Genomic DNA, 20754 nt, shown 5'->3' on the forward strand with positions numbered 1-20754 from the left:
ATCCCTGGGCACAGCTCCACCAAAATCACCCTTTTTGGTGGGGATCTCTGGGGGGGGGGACCAGGGAAACCCCCAGGCACTGCCGTGACCCCCCTTTCACACATCCCTGTCTCTCCGTTGCCTTGCAGGACCTCCCACTCCCGGGCCAAGGCGGAGGCGGCCGTGACGGCGGCGCAGAAAGCCCAGGAGGAAGCGCGCATCGCCAGGATCACTGCCAAAGAGTTTTCGCCTTCCTTCCAGCACAGGGAAAACGGTCAGTGCACGATGCCACGCCGGCCGGCCCTGCACAGCATCAGGGTTTGGAAATAATGATAAATTCTGTGATAAAACCGGCAAAAATGCGCCCGGCATGGTCTGGCTTGCAGGGGTCTATCGGCGGTCTTTCAATCCACCCTGTGCAGTCATGGCGTTGCAGGGATCTTGGCGTTTTGCACTGAAACAGCCCCATTTTTTTTTAATGTATAGGCTCTGATGGTTGCACAAAACAAACAAAAAAACAACCCAAGAGCTCTGAAAGTAAAATGCAAATACAAATGATCCTGAAGGCAGGCACAGTTTTATCCCCATGGCTTCCAGAGCCTGGTTTGTGCCTTCTGAAAGCCTGGGTTTTGTAAGTGTGCACTCTCTAATCCTTCACCTGGGTGTGCAAGCCTTCTGCACACACACAGAGGTGTCGGGGAATTCACATTCAGGGTTTGCCTGATGGCTTTTCATGCACTTGCATGTGCACAGAGCCAGGTTTGAAAGCATTTTCCTTCCCTCTGACACCTCCAAAATTTCTCTCCGGCTTGTTCAAAGCTTTTCTTCTCGAGGAACGAGGTTTTTCCCAGCTGCAGAGGAGCAGCCGGTGCCCAGAGGAGAGGTTTGGTGCCAGGACAGGCTCGGGGAGGACAAGCCGGGGAGGTGCAGCCCGGGGAGGATTTGCCCCACCAAGGCTGCACTTAGCAAGGGGTAGGAGGGGAGAGATCCAAGTCCCCACGGCAATAATTAACATCGTAATTAATAAATGTGAATGGTTTTATTCAAAACTTTCCCTGCACCGATCCCTCATTAGGAGGCATCTATCATTATCCCCCCTCTCCAGCTCATTAGCTGAACGTTGCTCATTCATCTTCATCTCTTGAGGGCTGCTGCTGGTGACTCGTGGCTGGGTGCTGGTCCCCGGCAGGAGCAGCGTGGCCGAGGCCGGGCAGGAGGGATGCCGAGGGATGCTGGCATCTTTTGCCAGCCCTGCACAGCCTGGTTTGGCCAGGAGAAAGCGCAGCCCTCTGCAAACACCCCTCGGCACGCCTCCTCCTGCAGACCTCCGATTTGTAGGTTGGAGATCTGAGCTCTTTCGCTGGGCTGCACGGTCCCTGGGGCTTCCTCGGCCCTGAGATATTCCTCATCTCCATTTCCTCTTTGCCGAGAGACTCGGCTGGTTTAAATCACCTCTTGAAAAAGATATTTTTAGGTGATGCATTTTTTACCAGCTGCTAGACGGGGACGCGGGGCTCGGCTTGCGGTGGGGCTCGCGTTGGCTGCGTGGGTCACGCCTGGGTGAGAGGAGGAAGGAGCTTCCACTCAGAGCACATTAAAAAAAAAAACAAAACACTTCCATCCAAGATTTGGGAAAACCTGGGTCACTTGCTCGGCTTTGAAGGCTCCGTGGCCGGGCACGGCTGCCTCCATCCTGCTGGAAATCCAGATTTGGTGCTCCGCATCCTCCGTAGCGCTCTCACGGCGGTTCTTCCAGGAACATCACGTGTTCCCTGGCTAATTTTAGCCCGGAATAATTGTTGAACATCCTCGGGTGTCGAACGTCGGGAAGACAGCACCCTGCATCTGTCGTGTTCCTCCGCAAGGAACCGCCTGCACCCCCCTGGCGCTGCCACCCCTTGGCCCCAAGCCCCGTCTGGGGCTGCAAACCCCAGGGGATTAACAGGGTAGAGAAGGAGAGGCAGAAACAGCTCATTGCAGGTCTGGGTGGGGAAGATTTAGGATGAGAGGATGCTTAATAATGCGATCCCCAGTGCAGGTCTCCAGGGTGAGGATGCTGGAGGACAGCAGGGCTTTGGCACCTCCATCATGGGGCTTGGGGCAGCCAGGGGAATTTGGGGTTGGTGCCAAGGGGACGGAGCAGAGGTGGGGCCAGGCTGGGGGTGGCTGTGCTATCAGAAGGTGGCTTTGGGGTGGTCAGAGCTGGTGGGAAGCTTTCAAGGCCCTGCACCTCCAGAGAGCCAAACAGGGGAAGATCAGTCAAAGCCTGGGATGAGCAGGGCGGCTCTGGGTGAGCCCCGTTCAGTAGCTGCCTTTATCTGAGCTATACGACCAGCTTTCTCCTCTGTAGCCATTTATTCCCTCCCTGCCTCAGTTTCCCACCTGTGAACCAGGAGGACGGCAGGAGCAGGACCATCTCCACAACAGCCACAAGCCCACCTGCCTGTATTTTCCCCAGAAAGCTCCCAGAGAGTTATTCTGCATGAAAACAGCGGGGCTGAGCTCCACCCTTCTCCTTCATTGCATTTTCCCACTGGTAATAGGAGTGCCCAGGGCGCCCAGATAAATCCTGGGAAATCCAGACACGCAGGGAACAAACAAGGGCCGAGCTATTTGAGCACCGTCCCAAAACACAGACAGGATTTCCCGTGGCAAATCATCCAAAAACACATCGCCGGCCATTGGAAGCCCCCGTTTCCCATCGAAAAACTGCTTCGACGGGAAATTTCCAGGCAGCCTTGCTCCTTGTTCGCCTCCCCTGTGAGTGCCCCGATGGGGACATCCAGCCCCTCGCTGCCAGCACGTCCCAGCGGCTCCCCAAGAAGATGCACTAGAGAAAATTGCTCGGCAGAAGCGGAGAGATTAGAGCAGGCACTTCAGAGCATTTATTTTTAAACCACGGTGAGAAATTGAGTTCTTCCCTTTTTTTGAGACTCATTTCTTGTCTAGCCATAGCAATTGCAATTAGATGCATTTCAGGGGCATTAGGCAGTTAATATATTTATCAAATTATTCACATAATTTAGCATGGCTTTAGCTGGGAACAGCTATGCCTTGAGAGGGTGAAAAGAGGCTTAACCAGTGGTAGCTTGCACCCCTTCAAAATAATTTGATGTCTCACGAAGGACTAATACAATGCAGATTTTTTAATTGTCCAGAGAACAATACGCCTCCCACTCATTGACCACCTCCAGCAGGAGACACTCAGCCTCTCTTCAAGTCCCCGTCCCTAAATCCCCGTTCCCCAGGGAGCAGCCCCGTGGTGTTCCCTGGGCTCAGAGGGGTCGGAGTACATTCAGTGAGGTGCACTAAGGGCTGATGGTGTTATTGGACTCGTGTCACCCCGAGCACACTGCCTTGCTCCTGTCCTCACTCTTACCACCACGCACACAGCCTGCAGGGACCAGGATGGGCTCCACGGTGCCCAGCAAGGGGGGATATATCCATGCCCTGCTCAGCTGCACGGGGCAGGAAGGCTGTGCTGGCAAAAAGGACAAGCTGCCCATGCGTTGGCAGTCCTGCTTTAGTTGATGTGCTTTTTTTTCTTTCCTTAACTGGAGGACCCACCAACACAGCACATCTGCCCATGTGGGAGCATCCCCATGGGAAAACATGGAAAAAAAAATCCCCTTCTTCACCTCTTGTGCCTGAAAACTGAGCCGATGGAACAAGCTGATGGGAAAACCATCGGTGGACAGGGGCATAACCCCTCAGCAGAACTGGAGTTAATGGGCTGTGCACAGCACAAGAATGGTGACCTGGGGTGCCAGGGAGTGACTGCACCATGCAAGCAGCTTCCCACCTCTCTGGGGCTGCTGGCCTGCTGTGAGTCCTTTTATTTGCAATGCCTGCACATGTCCCCAAGCGAGCAGGGATGGTGGATGGATGGAGGGCAGCAAGAGAGGCGAAAACTGTGGGTGCTAAAGGAGCAGGCATGGTTGAGCCTGTTTACATCAGCTGGAAATGGATAGTGGAGCCAGGGGGGTGTAAAAGGGTGAGAAGCACAACCCTAGTGCATAATGAAGCTGAAAAGAAGGCAAAGCCATCTCCCCCTCTCCAGAGGCTTTGCAATGCCTGCAGCCAAAGCCAAACCACTCTGCAGGTGTAAATGGGTCTGGTGTAATGCTAGCAGTCTTTTCCCTTGGTCTTGTAGCAGGAGGATGTGCATAGTGCATGTCCTGCTCCAGCCTGCAGTTCCCCTGCCACCCAACACTCTCAGACCCCCTCTTTGACCCCAAAAACCTGGCGGGCACCCACGGAACAGAAATAATCCTCTTTCCCTTCTCTCTCTCTCTTTTCCCCCAACTCCTCCCCGAAAAAGGGCTCGAATGCCAGCGGCCCAAGCGCCAGAACTCGAGCGACGACATCGAGGTCCTCTCCACCGGCACGCCGCTGCAGCAAGAGAGCCCCGAGCTCTACAGGAAAGGGACGACGCCGTCCGACCTGACCCCCGAGGACAGCCCGCTGCAGAGCTTCCCCGCCAGCCCCTCGTCCACGCCGCCGCTGGGCTCCTGCAGGAACAAGAGCGCGCACTTCTCCCGGCAGGTCTCGGTGGACGAAGAGCGGGGTGGGGAGATCCAGATGCTGCTGGAGGGGCGCGGCGGGGACTACCTGCGCCCCAACAGCTGGGGCGAAGAGAAGGTCGGCGGGACGCGCGGCCTGCGAAGCGGGGCGCTGCGCAGCGGCCAGCTGGGGTCGGCCTCCGTCCCCGAAGACTACAGAGGCCGGAGCGGAGGACACAAACACTCGGCCTCCAACCACAAGCAAAGAGAGAGGTGGACAGATTCCCCGGCCACGGTTTCTTGGACTTCCCACCACAGGTCCCACAACCACAGCTCAGGGAGCTCCAAGCTGCTTGAGCTAGACGAGGAGAAGATGAGCAATTACGAGATGGAGATGAAGCCCCTCATGAGGATGGATTCTTATATGCAAGAGATTCACACCCAAAAAAGACACTATAGCAAAGGGGGACCCTGCAGGAGCATGGCTGATGACCACCGCGGGGAAGAGCGGGGCTTCGGGGTTCAGAGACTGAGGTCTAAGTCCCAGAACAAAGAGAATTTCAGGCCAGCTTCCTCCGCCGAGCCCACGGTGCAGAAACTGGAAAACCTGAGATTCGGGGACAAAGCTGAGCCTCGGCTACTAAGGTGGGACTTAACCTTCTCCCCGCCACAGAAATCCTTACCTGTTGCACTAGAATCTGAAGAGGACAATGGGGATGCGCTCAAATCCAGTACGGTAAGTAGGCAAAGCCGTGTGTGGAAAGCTGGCTGGGAAAACTGGTGCTGAGCTGTCGTGGGACCACAGCGAGCGGAGAGGGAGGTGGCACTGCCGGCACAACTGAGCCCCAAAATGCCCCCGTCTACACCTCGAGCCTCCCCTCCCTCCTCCTGTGGTGCATAGAAGTGTGTGCTGGGAGGAGATTTGGGGTGTCCTGCGCAGAGTGTCTCGGGGGAGACAGCGATTATCAGTGGGGGATTGGGGTGGAGGGCTTGGGGTGTTCGCCTGGGGGAAAGGTGGGAGCAGGCGAGGGGTTGGTGATGCTTCCTTGTGGCTGGGTGATGGCAACTGAGTGTCACGCTGGCCAGAGTGTGACAGGACCCGGTATTGTGATGTGACCCAGTATTGTGACATTACCCAGTATTGTGACTTGACCCCATAATGTGACACGACCCCATAATTTGACATGAGATCACTGCTCAAACCCTGGCAGACAGGCATTGTGTCAACCTGCGGCGTCTCCCCATCTCTCCACCTTTATGTGACTGATGCCGTGGCCTTGTCACCACCTCGTGCTGGGGACCTGAGCCACCTGGAGGAGGGTACCGTGGTCACGGAGCAGGGCACATTGCAAAGGGCTTGGGCTCAGCCTGCCTTCCTTTCCTTTGTGAAACACAGAAGCAGGTGCAGGAGCACTCAGGGCTCCTCATTTTGGGAGAGGTGAGGGCTCGCTGGAGATTTACAGGAACAACAGGCTGCTGGGCAGAGCTGGAGTCGTTCAGGCTAGAGAAGAGGAGACAAAGCAATCTTCAAACGTGTAACACAGCTGCTGCGAAGTGGAAGGGAATAATCTGTTCTTGATGAAGGGAATTAATGGGCTTAAATTCGAGCATTAGAGGCAGTGGTTAGCTATTAGCCATCAGTGGAGAGCTGAGGGCTGGGATGAATTGCCTGGGAGGGAGGAGGTGGTGCAAAGACGGCGTGGACATCTGCAGCTCAGGTGCAACTCGGAGGGAGCTGACCCTGCCTCGGGAGGAGCCTGAGCTCCACGAATTTCCCAGCCCAGGCTGATGGTGATTGCAGGATGCCTTGAGAGCAGCCCCCTCACCCTGTCAGGGTGGCAGAAGGAGATTTTGGCTGTTTGAGAGGGCTGATAAAAGGCGATATTCATCGGTCTCTCCAAAAGTTTGGCCATGGTGGTCTGCAGCGTCTGCTTGCTGTTGCCAGATCTCCAGCATCCCCCCCCTGCTGCCCACAGGGCAAAGGTGCTGGGTGCCTGCAGCCAGGGGGGGAGAAGCAGAAAAAGGGGGATGCAGCCGGGATGCAGGAAGGGCTCAGCTACCGAGCTGCCACAATTTCCCTGCTGTGGCTGTGGATAAATCACCCCCACACGCAGCCCTGTAGCTTGCTGGCTTCCTATTCATCCTGCAAGCTTCGGCGCAGGCTCGCAAGCACCCACACAGCATTTACCAAGCGCTGCACGCAGGGTGTCTGCTGGTGGACCAGCACCGCAGGACACATCTTGGTGGGGCGGAGAGAAACCAGAGCTCCGAGGGACCCCTGCACACATCAGCCAGCTGCAGCTTTGGAAAAATAGCCACTGAAGTGACATCTCCTTGATGGCTACGTCCAGCGGGCGCCGGACACCACCAAACGGGCACAGGCTGCGTGTAAAAGCACCCAGAAAAGCCATTAGGCTGCACATCATCCTTTTAAGTGCTGTAGCGGCGAAGCAGCATGTTCAGTTTTCTCACATTCATAACCGAGGGTGGAACAGATGGCGAAGGTTTGGGAGGAAGCTAATGTAATACAGAGGAAGAGATAATATGTGGATTTAAATAACCTACAATGCCAGCAACAATTTGTTCTAGCAAGAGTTGCGCTGCGCTAGCAGGGGGCTGCTCCAGCGGCTGGGCGGGGAGGGGGCAGTGGCACCAGCAGGGCGAGGACCAGGAGGTGCCACCCAACGTGTCCCAGCCTCCTGCGCACCGCCGTGACCTCCCCTGCACCTTCCACCAAGCACCTCTACCTCCAGGGAGCGCAGACATCCCTGAGGAAGAGGAGGGGAAGGCTCCATCCTGCGAAAACCACTGCACCCAGGGGGCTCTCGTTGGTGCTCTGGATATTTTCTTGCAGAACTACGGCTCCCCGTGTTCCCCGAAGCCTCGCTCAGGAGGGATGCTGGAGCCTCTCCTCCCTGCTCCCCGCCTGCCTCAGGCACACAGACAGCCCCCGGCTCCCAGGCTCCCCAAAAGGGCACCTCTCAGCTCCGGGCAGCTGCGCCGCTCCAGAAAGGGTTGCCATATGAGCTCCAGGAGCTTGGTCTTCTCGGTCATTTCTCACCACTCCCTTTAAAAGAAGCTCCCAGAGCCCCTCTCCATGGGGGCTGCTCATCACTAACTGAAGACTCCTCTTACAAAGGTCATTTCTTGAGGCTGCTGCTCAATAACGCTGATGAAATTCAGTGCTGCTTGGTGCTCCTGTCAGGGGACGGTGGGGTTTCAGGGTCAGCAAGCCGGCGCTGCGGTCACACCAACGCTTTAAAACCACACTCGAGGGCACCTGATCTTTCCGTGTCTCCGTGTGCACTGACCCCTGTGCGCACAGAACAAACTCGCATCAATTGTCATCGCTTGGGCAGACGAAATCGGAAAGCAATGTGCCCAGACCAGTGTCGGTGTTGTTGGATTAAGGGACTCGTGCGAACATCACCGTCCTTTCTGGCCTTAAGGAACCACGAGGCAAAAAGCTCAGGCCTGTGTCTGAACACTTCACAGCCTCCTAGAGCCTTTGAGATGATCTAAAACAGGAAGGGAAAAAAGGAATTGTTGAGCCGCTGGAAGGGGAAAGAGGCTTTCTAAAATGCCAGCAGCCCTTTTATCCATCAACACGAAGCACGTCGTATTTTTAGGGTTGGGGATAAAAAGCATGTCGCCCCTTTCCTGCAGGTGCTGAACATCTGCAGTTCCCAAAAAGGAACAGAAGTGTTTTGGGCACACAGGTCCCCAGCATGCCTGAGAGAAAGGGCAGCGCTCAGGCACGCACGGAGCCTGATTCCTCTGCCTGCCCTCGTTTCAGGAGCAATCACAGGTATTCGGATGGAGACTCCTAGGGATGCTCTGTGGTCTCGCTAAAGGCAATGGGAAAACTCCCTGGGCACGCGAGCAGGCTCTGTACTCGGCCCTTTAAAATCCCCCTGTCTCATCCCACCGAGAAAGCCCGACAGCAGCCCAAAATCCCAGCCACCCCCGGCATTTTCTTCCATTGTCACATGCTGCCGGATAAAATCTCAGCGTTCTCAGCTGTTTGCTGCAAAGAACCAGAGGAAACAGCTGCGGGGTTGGGGTTGGCAATGAAGTTTGCAAGCCCTCTGCAGGGATAAGGGTGGCAGAGACCCCCCTGCGCCAGCCGGGGATGGCAGAGAGGGGCTCGGGGAGCTGCAGCATCTTCTCTCCTGCTGTCTGCATGTTGGGTGTATTTTCCACCCAGAGATTCTGAGCAGGTTTCCCTGTCGCTGGGGAAAGCAAGGAGGAGGCAGCCAATCTGCAGCCAGCGCCGCACTCTGCCAAGAGCCAGCCCCGGCACAGCCCCGGCACCGCAGCAGCGCAGCAAAGGAAGGGCTGGGCAGGGACCCCCGCCCCTCACCCCCATCCCATCCCTGAATTTCAGCTGAATATAAGCTGCCCAGAGGCTCCGGAGTGCAAAAGTTCACCTGCATCTCGGGATGCTGTGTGCATGTCCTGTCTGCGTGTGGACCAGCCTGGGAAAGGCGCCTGGGGGTGCTTTTGTGGTTAGCATCCCTGGGACTAAACCCTGTGGTCCTCTCCGGCTTTCCCTTTCAGATTTTTCCTTTATTTCCCCATCAGGAGCCTTCCCCAGGTCTCCTAACACAGCTGTGCCTGGGTTTTCCTTGTTTCTCTCACCTCGTCTAAATAAACTCACAGCAGGTTCACAACCCGATCCCGAGTGGCTGTGGCCCAGCACACACACACAAACAAGCTTAATTACAAGGGAATTAGGAGGAATATCAGCCCTGCCACCACCTGATCGCTGTCACCCCTTGGAGATGGGTGCCCTGCCCAGGGAGGCACCAGCACAGGGACCGCAGTGAGTGCAGGAGGAGCTGCCACGTGCACAAAGAGTTTTGGGGTCGTTGCCTCTTAAATAATAACCAGAAACCGCTCTCCTTGATGTGCAGACATCACGGCATTACTCGTAACAACACAAGGTAAATAATGCTCAGAGAGAAATGCAGGGCTGAGCTCGACAGCATCCTTTTCCAGCCCGTTTAATCTCAGGAGCCCTCTGATGTAGCAGCAGGGTGCCCCTCGCCGACTTTGTCATCCCGGATCCATTTTAGGGCTCTGAGCCCAGCCCCACGCCGCCGTCTAGCTTTGAGAAAGTTGGGCTCCATTGCCAGCTTTTGGCCAAAAGAAAACCAAAACCTTAAAACCGTCGACCCCCGAGCAACACATCGGAGAGGGCGAAGCCAGTCCCTTCTGCTTCTCTTGATAAATGCTCCTTAACCGATTCGCAGCAGCCTGTTCCTGGCAATTGTGTGACAATTCAGCACAAATGTCGTGGAGCTGCGGAGTTTTCAGCACTTTCGTAGTGCTGAGCCTGGAAAACAATGCCTGTATACTTTTTGCTGATCCCAGTCCTTTGTAATTACACTTAATAGATCCCAGAGGGATTCCTAGGTAACCTGCACTCTGGTTTCCATGGCAGAGACAGAGCTGCAGTAACAGGTAATAATGGATTGCTAATACTTAAATTAATTATGCCACAGTTTTATTTGTAAACCAGCTGTCCCCTGTATTCCCAGTCAGACTCAAGTTGCTACACAGCAGTTAAAAGAAAAAAAAAAGAAAAGAAACACAAACAAACCAAACGGTGGGGCAGAGGTGGTGGTGCTCAGCTGCAGCCGCAGTCGGAGCTGCGAAAAGCGTGCCAGAAATGAGAGGCTGAAGGAAACCTTGGGAAAGCTCACACCGCTTCGCTGGGATGCTTCTCACTCGTTACTTCCACGGCGATGAGCACCGCTACTACTGCTGTGCCGTGACGAAGGCTTATTCACATTTTAGTGTCTCCACGGCTCTGGATCTGTGTTCCAGGTCTTTCAACTTTGGAGAAAATCTCGGAGTCCTTGGAGGTTATCCCCATTTGTCCAGAAGCACCCCATCACCTTGTGGGTTCTGGTGTACCTCACCCATCCTGCAGAGGAGCCCAGGGAGCTTATTACAAAATAAACTAAAATCCCAGCCCACCCGAGCTGGGTTTAATTTTCCTTTCCCCGAGCCAGGCTGGTCACCGTGCTGGGTGGAATTCGTCTCAGGTCACTCTACAGACAGCCTCGAGGGTTAGCATAGCCTGGATATGTAAGGTTTAGGAGCTAAAATTGGGTGAGAGGACGATACCTGCGGGCTGGGAAGGCAGGATCTGGCCCTGAAGGCTCTGTTTGGGAAATGGGCAGCATCTCGGTGCTGTGCTCCAGCTCCTGCACGGCACGCAGGGCTGGCTGTACAGCCCCCAGCAGCTCCTGGCTAAAAAAGGTGCTGTATCTTCAACAAAAATAATGAATGAAGGAGGAAAAAAGGAAAGTTTTGCAGGCTGCTTGCTGTCTGTGGCACACGAACTTCAGGTTGGGAAAAGGAGCTCAACCTCCAGCAGCCCAGAACCTGCGATGCCGCTGGCCTCGGGGTTTTCTCTGGGCTCCTCTGGGGCTCAAGGAGGCCAAAGATGAGGTAAAGCACCCCTGAGCTATGAAAGCAGCGTGCAAAGTTGCAAATCAAGGGCGATTTCTCTCATTCCTGTATGTCGGTGGCTTGTAGGTGGCATAGCATTGTAAGGGTTGTGAGGTCCAAAGCGCTGGCTGCAGCTCCAGGAAAAGGCAGCTCGCTGACCTCTTGCAGGGCTGGGCTCAGCAGAAGCCCTCTGCCAAAGCAGAAAAGCAGAAGGGATTCGTCTTCTGCACGGACACCAAGCAGAAATCCCTTGTTGGGAGCCGGTGACATGTCCCAGGACAGCCTTGCCATCAAAGGGGAGAAGGGCAGGCGTTGCTCTGAGCAGAGGTGAAGGCACAGAGACCTTACGAGTCAGAAATAAGCCAGACCTAAGCACCAAGAAGTGCAGCAGGATTCGTAACTGGATCTAAACCAGAAGCTTCAGAGGCCCAAAGCTGTTTATATGACCAGCTGCATGGGAACCCAGTTGCTGTGAGCGTGCGCACGGTGCTCGGTTTGTTGACTCCCCTATTTTTCTGGCTGAGGGCACAATTTTGGCGTATAAATCGGTGTATAAATCCCACCCCATCACCACCCACAGGTACCAAAGGGTTGTGATCTTGGTCAGGCCTGCAGGTCCATCCCAAAGCGTCTGTGTTTGTGAGGGCAAAGCTCAAATGCCAGGGAATTAGAGGGCATCCAGCCCTGTAACAACCTCCAGAGCATCCCAGGCTCGTGCCAGCTGGTGGATAAGTTTGTGTGCTGCTTGTTACTGAGACCATTAAGTGTCAGAGCAGAGCAAGGCCAGAAATGGTCACTGCCTCTTGGGCAGGGGAAATCAAGCTGCGAGTGGACCGAGGCTGATGGAAGGACGAGAGCAGCTCCGTCCTCCCCTGGCTGCGAGGTGGAAGGAACCAAACGCCTTTTGTGCCTCGGCGGTGCCCTGCCAACAGAAACAATGACAGCGATAATCGCTCGCAATCTGGTATTGCATTAACACGGGCTCAAAAATCGTAAAACCCGCTAATCTTCTGAAATGAAGCTAAAACCCCCCCGAAAGTAAATAACAGAGCGCATCGCAGCGCTTGGCAACCCTGGGGCTGGGGAGGAGGGGAGGAGTGGCAGCAGGGGGGTGCTTTCTGCCTTGGAAAGGCTTGGCGTGGTGCAGGCGGAGAGGTTTGCTGGAAGCAGCCAGGCGTGGATACCTGGCTGCCAGGAGCAGCTCCCTGCAATCCCCGCGTTTGGTTGGCTTCCCCTGACCCTGTTGCTAAGCTACAAATATGCCTTGCCAGCAAGCTCCAGCATCCGCGCTCCCACCCACTCCCAAATGCGAACTGAATCAGCCTGCTCAGAGCAGAAACCAGCCCCGGCCAGCAAGGATCCCTTCTTTTTTATTATTATTTTTTTTAATTTCCAGCAGCGCTGCAGGCTGGCGCAAGGACTGGCTCGCAAAGATCACCCACCCTGCTACCCCCCCAAAAAAAAAAACAAGAGGCGCAGGGCAGGAGCGAGGTGCTGAGCACCATTGCAGGGGGTTAAGGCTGGCACAGCTCCATGGCAGGGGGAATAGCCGAGGATCCCAGCTGTGCCAAGAAATAGCTGCCACCTACCTGCACGCTCACCCCGCCGTGAGCCACGTCGACGCTTTAGGACAGCAAATGTTTTAGGGCAGGGTGGGTGTTTTCTGCAATCCTGGCGCTGCGTGGTGGTTTCCATCATTCCTGGGGTGCTCAGGGGGTCCGGGGGTCCAGCACATCCTCATCAGCTGCGATGGGAGCTCAGGGAAGCAGCCCGCAGGGAACTGGATAATGTTGGGTGAGATAATGCCAGGGCAGAAAGGTATCACAAGCTTGGCGATGTGGTTTAGGGGAGGTTTAGTGTTAGGTCAGAGGTTGGACTAGGCGATCCTGGAGGTCTTTTCCAACCTAGGTGATTCTGTGTCTGCCACAGGCAGGTGCTCCCACACCGACGCCTTGCTGGGATGTTTCCCATGTAGACCCCAAGAGTGGAATTTGGTCCGTATCAACCTCAGAAAAAGTTACAAAATATCCTAAAATGTACTGAAACGTTGCCTTAAAGGGGACTGCCAGTGGTCTCCCTTTGCCATCAGCAGGTTTCCTGCTCAATCAATCACATTTATTGGAAAGGGTCCTTTGGAGCCACCTCCAAACCATCCCCAAGGAACCATCAAATCCCATATTATTATTACTTTTTCTTTTCGTTGACCACCTCGGCTAAGCAAGCGATTTTGGCCATTAATTAAGGCCAGATTTCCCATGTGCACGACATGGGGGCCTCCACGAGCTGTCTCACTGGATGGATGCGGTGGGTGTAGGTCCGGGGGTCTGCCTGGCAGGCAGGGGGTCCGGAGCTCACATGGGGACCCCCACCCCACTTTGGCTAATGCGTGGCACCAGCATCTGCCCCAGTAGTGGCCCCGAGGCCCTGCAGGTGCTTTGGGGTCAGGCGCTATGGGGTGCACATCCCCGGCCGTGGGCAGACCTTCAGGGCACCTCCTAACTCGTCTCCTTCTCTTTCTCTTGCAGGGCTCAGCTCCCATTCTGGTAGTCATGGTGATCTTACTAAATATCGGAGTCGCCATTTTGTTTATTAACTTTTTCATCTAACTCAAGACTGTCTTGTTTGCAAAAATAACAGTTACATGTATGAATGGGGGAAAAACAAAAAAAAAAAAAAAAAACAAAAACATAAAACCAAACAACAACAAAAAAAAAAAGGGAAAAAAATCATAACTCGAACTGTCCTACGACGATTTCCAAGTCTTTTCACAGAAGAACAACAAACGATCGAGTCTCACTCACAGTTTGCCTTTTTTCCTGGGTAATGTTTTTTGGATTTTAGCCAAAATTCTTTGCTTGTATAACACTATGCTGTGTGGCATGGCAAAATGCTATCAACACTCTGCCCCCCCAACACTGGAAAGGATGAGAAGGAATCCCAACAAAATAAAACCTCATTTCCCTTCCCCTCACCCCCCCAAAAAAAAAAAAAATGATAACAATATATTTGTAACAACGGCAACCAACCCAAAACGGAGACTAGACGAGGGGACCGTGGGGAGATTTCGTGTCACGTGTGTACGGGTCCTGGGATGCTCCAGGCTGAGCATCCCAGGGAAATCCACAACAGCTTTAACGATTAAAGTAAATGGGAGAGAAAAGCAAAATCAGGCAGCCGGTGCTTTTCTTCCCTCCTCCCGTCACGAATGGAGAAGAGTCGGTGGAAGAAGGAGGCAAGAAGGAGCGCGGGGAAGGCACGAGCCCTGCCTGGATGTCATGGACGGGAGGAGGGCGCCCGGCCCCATTTTATTTGTTTTTAAAACCAAGCCGCGAGGGGTGTTCTGCAAAACCCCATGGGGCAGGGGGGGAATGGGGGAAGGTGCAAGCGGCGGCCCCACCACCCTCCTGCCTTCAATCCTCCTCCTGGGCTGCTCCCCCTCACGGCAGGGCTGGAAAACCACCCCAGGCTGCTTTCTGTTCACTTTTTCCTGGGTCAGAATTTGTGCCCAGATCCCCCCCCACCCCGAGCCCACGCCGACCCGCGAGGAGCAGCACAGCTCCGCGCTGAGCATCCCATCCCAAAACACGTCCACGCACAGAGGTGCCAGGCAGCAGGTTGGCGGGGAGAGAGGGCTCGATTCCGACCCACCTAGTATAACGTAAAACGAAGCGAAATAAGATTTAAAAATAATAAATTAAAAAAAAAAAGTTTTTCAAAAGGCATCTGGGGAGGAGCACTGGAGCATGTCCCAGAGAGGAGGGAGAGGGTGGTGGGTTTGTCTCTTACATCTTGCTGTGGACTGTTTCAGACATCATGCTTGGGCTCTGAGCATGTAGTATTTTGCACTTTGTAATGCAGGATGTATATTCCAGCTTCCAACATGTCCCTGTAAAAAAAAAAAAAAAAAAGAAAAAAAAAGAAAAAAAAAAGAAAAAAAAGGAAAAAAAAAGGAAAAACAAAAAACAAACGTCATTGGCAATGGCAGCCTCTAAGGATGTATTCTTTTCTTTTTTTTTTTTTTTTTTTTTCTATGTCACTTAATTTGTTCGTTTCTACCATCTTTGTAATATGCCTGCCTTGATTTTCTCCCCTCCCCTGTCTCCCCCCTGATAATATGCATACTCATTAAAGATGCCGTATCCCTGTTCTGAGCTGTTCTGGTCCCAATCACCGGGGCGCCTACGGCCGGCGTCCCGGCACCTTCCCAACCCTCCCGCAGGGTTTTCTCCCCTGCCCTGGCACCACGAGCGCCGTCTCGCCCTGCCTGGGAGCTCGGCGAGCTGCTCCCTTCGTGTTGGGGACCAAATTCCCCCCGGGTGTCCCTGCCGGGGGTCCGCAGCAGGACGCAGCCCCTGCACAGCGGGGTGGGATGTGGGGGGGACCCTGCCCGGCATTTCCCACCCAGAGCTGTGGGATCAGCCCTGAACGCGGCCTCAGCTTTGCTTTGCTTCTGTTTTAGCTGTTTCTCTGCTACCTTTTCAGCAGATTTCTTATTACACTGCACTGGATTGCTATATTTTTAACCAGAAATAAACTAAGGATTAGAGCATGTGCCAGTTAAATTCAGTTCTTTGCCTTACATGGTCTTTCTCCCTCCCTGTCGCAGTTTTTCTTCCTTCCCCTTGCAGGCAGAGGGCTATGGGTGGACAGGGCAGATGCCACCAATGTACCTCCTGTCACTCCATGATAAGTCTCCATCCTCTTGGTACCTCATTGATTTTTTTTGGTGTTTCTGTTTTGGTCCTCAGTCACCTTTTTATGCTCTCGAATGGTTGCTGTGTGCCTGAGATGAACCCAATAATGCCACAGTGGGGCTGCAGCCCCAGGAGCTCTGCAATGTGTTCTGTAATTTTGGTCTCAGGTCTTCATTACGACTCTGGAGAAGGTTTTTTGTGCATTTTGGTTGACTGCATGACACAACAGTCCTGCCAGGAGCAGGTTGAATAGCTACATGCAAACATGGTATGATATTTAGATGTGTCTCATTATCAATTATCAACGCCTCTCGTTATCAATCAAGGACAGGTACTGGGGATTTCACGGCTAACTTTTTCATACTGGTGGCCAACTAGTTACTCCTGCTCTTGCCCACGTACCAGCAGTTATGTGCAGACACAGCACAGCAAACGAATTTTTCATCTCTTTATTCCTTGGGATAAATCCTTGGTCGAGCTGAGGCCTGTTCAGCATGAGAGATAGCCGAAGACTAATATTAATTGGCTCCCACATCATGTGTTTAAAAATAACAGCACCTTTATTAATCACGGGGAGCCAAGCAATTTATCTTAGTCCTGGGTTTTTCACATTTGCCCAAGGCCAGAAATATTCTTGAGAAGTAGCCCGGGGAGAGAGGTAATTCAGCATATTTCCCTGTCTTATGAGCCCCGGACTCACGCATATCTACCTAAGGCACATTAAAACATCCGTCACTGTGGCGTATAAATCTGTGCAAAGTGTCCATCCCTGCTGTTTTATGTCCATGCCAGCAGATGCACGGGAACAGCTGAAGGTTTATCTCCTGTTGTAGGCTGCGGCGGTGATTTTATGCTCCTGCAGCGGAGGGGCTGGAGGAAGCAGCCCACCAGCTGCTCCTCCTGCCCTGTGCTGAGTGCAGGAGCTGACACGAGGGCTGCACGTCCCTCGTGGGGACCCTCCAGCCAGGACACCCCTGTGAACAAGCTGGTTTGACACCACAGCTTTGGGGAAAGCAAGAAGGGAGGAACAAAGCCCCTCTGCCCACCTGCACGTTGGTTTCTCACCAGCCCATCTGGCGGCTGCTTCGCTTGCACCCGAGCCCTGGCTGCTGCGAGCGGTGAGCCTCCTGGGCCTGATCTTGCAGAAATAGTGAGCTGTTGCTGCAGCTAGTTCTCTTGTGCTGAGTTATAAAGCCTTGGTACTGCAAAAAGAAAAAAAAATAAGTAACTCGAGGCTGCGACAAAAAGAGAGGAAAAATAATGTTGTGTTGATGATGAAGGGCTTAATTGAAATCCATGGACTATTGGGATGTCCTGACAGGCTTTGGCAAGTTAAACGAGGAAAAGTAGGAATTTTTTAGAACTGTCGTTGGCTGTCATCTGCCTTCCAGCCCCAGTTTGGGTACCCCATTAACAGCACTGAGCCTAGCAGGACTCGGGCTCCCTGCCAGGCTCACTTCTTTTAACAGGGCGAGGACCCCAACACCCAGCCCCTTCCTTCCTGCAGAAAAGCAGCCACCACCCGCCCCAGCAGCAGCTGTATTTTGGTGTCAGGTCCCAGGTCTTGTCAGAAGGGCAAGCTGTGAGAATTACCTGTTTAAGCTACAGCACTGCTCCTCAGCCCCTTCAGCACAGACCACGACCCCAAGCTCTTTTCTTGGTCGCCCATCACGCGAAGTCACCCTGGGTTCCTGGTGAAGGATGCTGCAGCTGTTGGCCCAAGAGCTGGTTCCCAGCAGAAGTCAAATCTCTTGCAGTGTTCCCTGTCCCACTTCACACCTACAAAGAGTATTCACACCTCTGGGCCAGCCCAGTTACCCTGGCTGCTCCCTGGCACACGCCACAGCAAGGTTCATGTGCTTCCACACCCACACTGATGTGGGGAGAAGCAATCCCATGTGCTGTGAGCTGAGCTTGAGCTAGACGTGAAACCACTCACCTTCTCCTTCAGCCTTTGCTGTGCAGCTCCTGAAGTAAAATGCATTCCAGCTGGCACTCTCCCCGTTCTCGTTTCTCCTTTCTAGCTGTGCATGTAAATGGGATAGAAAAATCTGATTTCACTGTGTCACTTACAATGCAGTTACAGGATGCGTGTGGCCCAAAAGAAAAGGAATTACTGAATAGTTTCCTCAAAAAGGTAAAAAAAATAACTTTCAGCCTTCTTTTGGCTGAAAAAAAAAAAAAAAAATTGTTTCCAGATATAATAAATTGAGATCTCTCTTTGCTATGTAAATGTTTACGTCTTCACCCCTTTACAACAAGGCGGGCAAATGTAATGCTCTGAAGGATGCCAAAGGAATAATTGAATTTTATCTGGGTGTTCATACATTTATAAAAAAAAAAAAAAAAAAAAAAAAAGGCACAAGCTGTTCTTTGCACATATCAGACAAGAATAACTATTCCTATGACAGACACTGCTGGAGTTTCTCAGCTCCTCGTTTTCCACCAAGTTCTAGGCCCAGCCCTTCCCTTGGGTATCATTTTAGGCAAGTCATTTCACTGATGCTCGCCTGCAGAATACTTCCCTCCTTCTTTAAGGTACCTTTGGTCCTAATATATGAAAAATTACTGGCTATCTGACCCAGCAACAGGCTTCGGTGGACTCTCAGTCAATGTCCAGAAGACCGAAGTACCATTACAGCTTGGTATCAAAGCATCATAGCTTAAATTTAAGTCCAGGGCAGAGCCTCCCCTGTAGGCACTTAGGATGGTAGTAATAATCAGGTTTCCCTACTTAGATTTCCACCATGGAAGTCTTTTACCTTTTATCAGAGGTTTTATTTGCTGAATCAACACGTGACAGCTTCCAAGGCTTCCACGGTTACACCAGCACGAGATGGGCCAGCGTGCCCAGACATCTTGCGGCTGTCGCTGGCTGCACAGCTCCAAGGGAGTGCTGCATTTGTCTCATCTGTTCTGCTGAGCAGTGGCTGCAGATGCACCAGAATTAATTTCTGTCTCAAGTCCAACGGCTGCAAATGCTCCAGAGAGAGCGGACGCTGTGTGGGATTCAGTCCCCACGCAGGCTGTTCCAATTACGGCGCTACAGGCTCATTTTGTCAGAAATGACAACTGAGCCTCAATTTTCAGGCCGGGCCAGCATCCTCCCGTCACGCAGCCTAAGGATGGCCACCAGCACCTCCTGCACCAGGCTGCATGACCAACCTCCACCTGTGCTGTGAGAAAACCCCAGAACCAGGAGAAACTGAACCCAGCTGCACTCCTGGGTCAGCCCAATCTCACTGCTCAGCCACGACAGCCCCAGGAAGCCAACATCTCCCCTCCAAGCCACCCTAAAGCCTCTTCTCCTTGTGCTCTGCGAGGCCAGTGGTGTGCAGGGAGCAGGACAGCTGGCCCAACCTGCCTCCTGTTCCTCGGGAGCCTGTCACTTCCACTCTGTGCCTTCCCCAGTCATCCTTAGCTTGGCACTGAGCACAACCAGGACTACGTTCCAGAGCCCTTGAGCAAAAGATGAAAGGAAAAACCTCAGACTATCGCTGCACAGACTGCAGCTCGTCTGATGCATCTGCTTCCCTCATCCAACTCTCTGTACTGGAGAAGGGCAGAGGGAGAATTTTTTCCCCGTGGCTGCAGTAGCAGTAGCAGTGTTCAGAACTATTCTTCAGCCCTGGCACAGCGCTACCAGGTTTCAGCGAAGGAGAAAAATTCTTTCCAGGCATGTATCTGTATTAGAAATAATCAAAAGGGGGAAAAAAAATTATGAAGTAGATCTGGCAAAAAGTGCACATTCCTTTCTCTGGTGGGGCCTTTGGACTGCAGCCCTGTGCGCAGATGCTGTGATTTTAAACCCACTATTTTCAAACAAGAGAGGAAAGGAAAAAAATCAGCAAATGCAACTCAGTGGCAGATTCCCGAAAACTTTGCACAGAAACCCATGGATGTCACACACACAAAGATGCAGTCAGCCAAGTGAGCACTACAGATTCTTTCTTAAGTTATAAATGAGTTGTTTGCACCTCTCCCATTATTTTTTTTTATGCAAGGCTCCTCCCTATCAAACATGTTTTTACCTTGACAATTAAATCACATGGCAGCCTGCTCTACTTAGTCTTTATTACATTCTAATTAGCCATGTAGGACCTAGTACTGCTCTCCTGAGAGCTGGCTCCCTGGTGATGCCCCTGCTAAAAGAATACCCATGGCACCCTGGATTTCTCTGCACAAGGACAGCCAGTGCCTTCTGGTGTCAACTTAAGTCATCACTTGCCTGCTGCAACAGACACGCTCGTATCCCATCTGTTGTCTCTATGGGCGAATGGCACAGCTCTGCTGCAAAGAGAGAGATGCTTTGAGAAGGGCTGAGTCAAGGAAGAAGGGATGAAAAAATCCGTGGAGTGTGAGCCCACTTCCTCCTGGCCTCAAAATAATATCAGGTCTCAAGGCAGGACGTTTCACTGGTCGTAAAGGGTTTACTTGTAGGACAACTGCTTCTTGGCTAACGTGAGAAACTGAAGTGGGGGATTCCACAAGCAAAAGAAAAACCTGTTACAGCTAATGCTAGAAAGCAAGACACTTCTGTAATTTCCATCAGGATTTACAGTGGCTCTCATACAGACAACCTATGGAAGGATTCCCAGGTTTCTCCAGACGGTGCAGCCACACCTCAAGGCTGCTGGTGCATCTTATTACCACTACCTGCATATTTCACAGAGGGGGCAGCAATCCCTCTTCCACAAGCTGGCAGAAGGGAGAAAAAAACGGATTGGACTGAGAAAACCAAGTCGATTGTCCTGGTTTCAGCTAGCACAGAATTAATTTTCTTCCTAGTAGCTGGTGGAATGCTGTGTTTTGGCTTAGAATGAGAAGAGTGCTGATAACACCCCGATGCTTTAATTGTTGCAGAGCAGTGCTTATACTAAGCCAAGGACATCTCAGCCTTTGCTCTGTCCTGCCAACGGGCAGGCTGGGGGGTGCAGTAAGAGCTGGGAGGGGACAGACCCAGGACAGGTGACCCAAACTAGCCAAAGGGGTATTCCATACCATCTGACGTCATGCTAAACAATATATAGGGGTGGCTAGCCGGGGGGAGGGGGCCGGACTGCTCGGGGTTAGGCTGGGCATCGGTCAGCGGGTGGTGAGCAATTGCATTGTGCATC

The 20754-nt window shown here is 52.9% G+C and overlaps 1 protein-coding gene across 1 annotated transcript in view; it reads left to right on the top strand.

Moving 5' to 3' along the window:
• JPH3 (junctophilin 3) overlaps positions 1–14630 on the top strand; it is a 46768-nt gene extending 32138 nt beyond the window's left edge. Inside the window, exons 3-5 of the mRNA XM_032195539.1 lie at positions 129–253; positions 4301–5217; positions 13469–14630. Coding sequence (XP_032051430.1) covers positions 129–253; positions 4301–5217; positions 13469–13549 — 1123 coding nt within the window. The 3' untranslated portion in view covers positions 13550–14630. The remainder of the gene's footprint in view (positions 1–128; positions 254–4300; positions 5218–13468) is intronic.
• The last annotated feature ends 6124 nt before the right edge of the window (positions 14631–20754 follow it).

The sequence above is a fragment of the Aythya fuligula genome, chromosome 12 (assembly GCF_009819795.1).
Source record: "Aythya fuligula isolate bAytFul2 chromosome 12, bAytFul2.pri, whole genome shotgun sequence".
Classification (NCBI taxonomy): Eukaryota; Metazoa; Chordata; class Aves; order Anseriformes; family Anatidae; genus Aythya; species Aythya fuligula.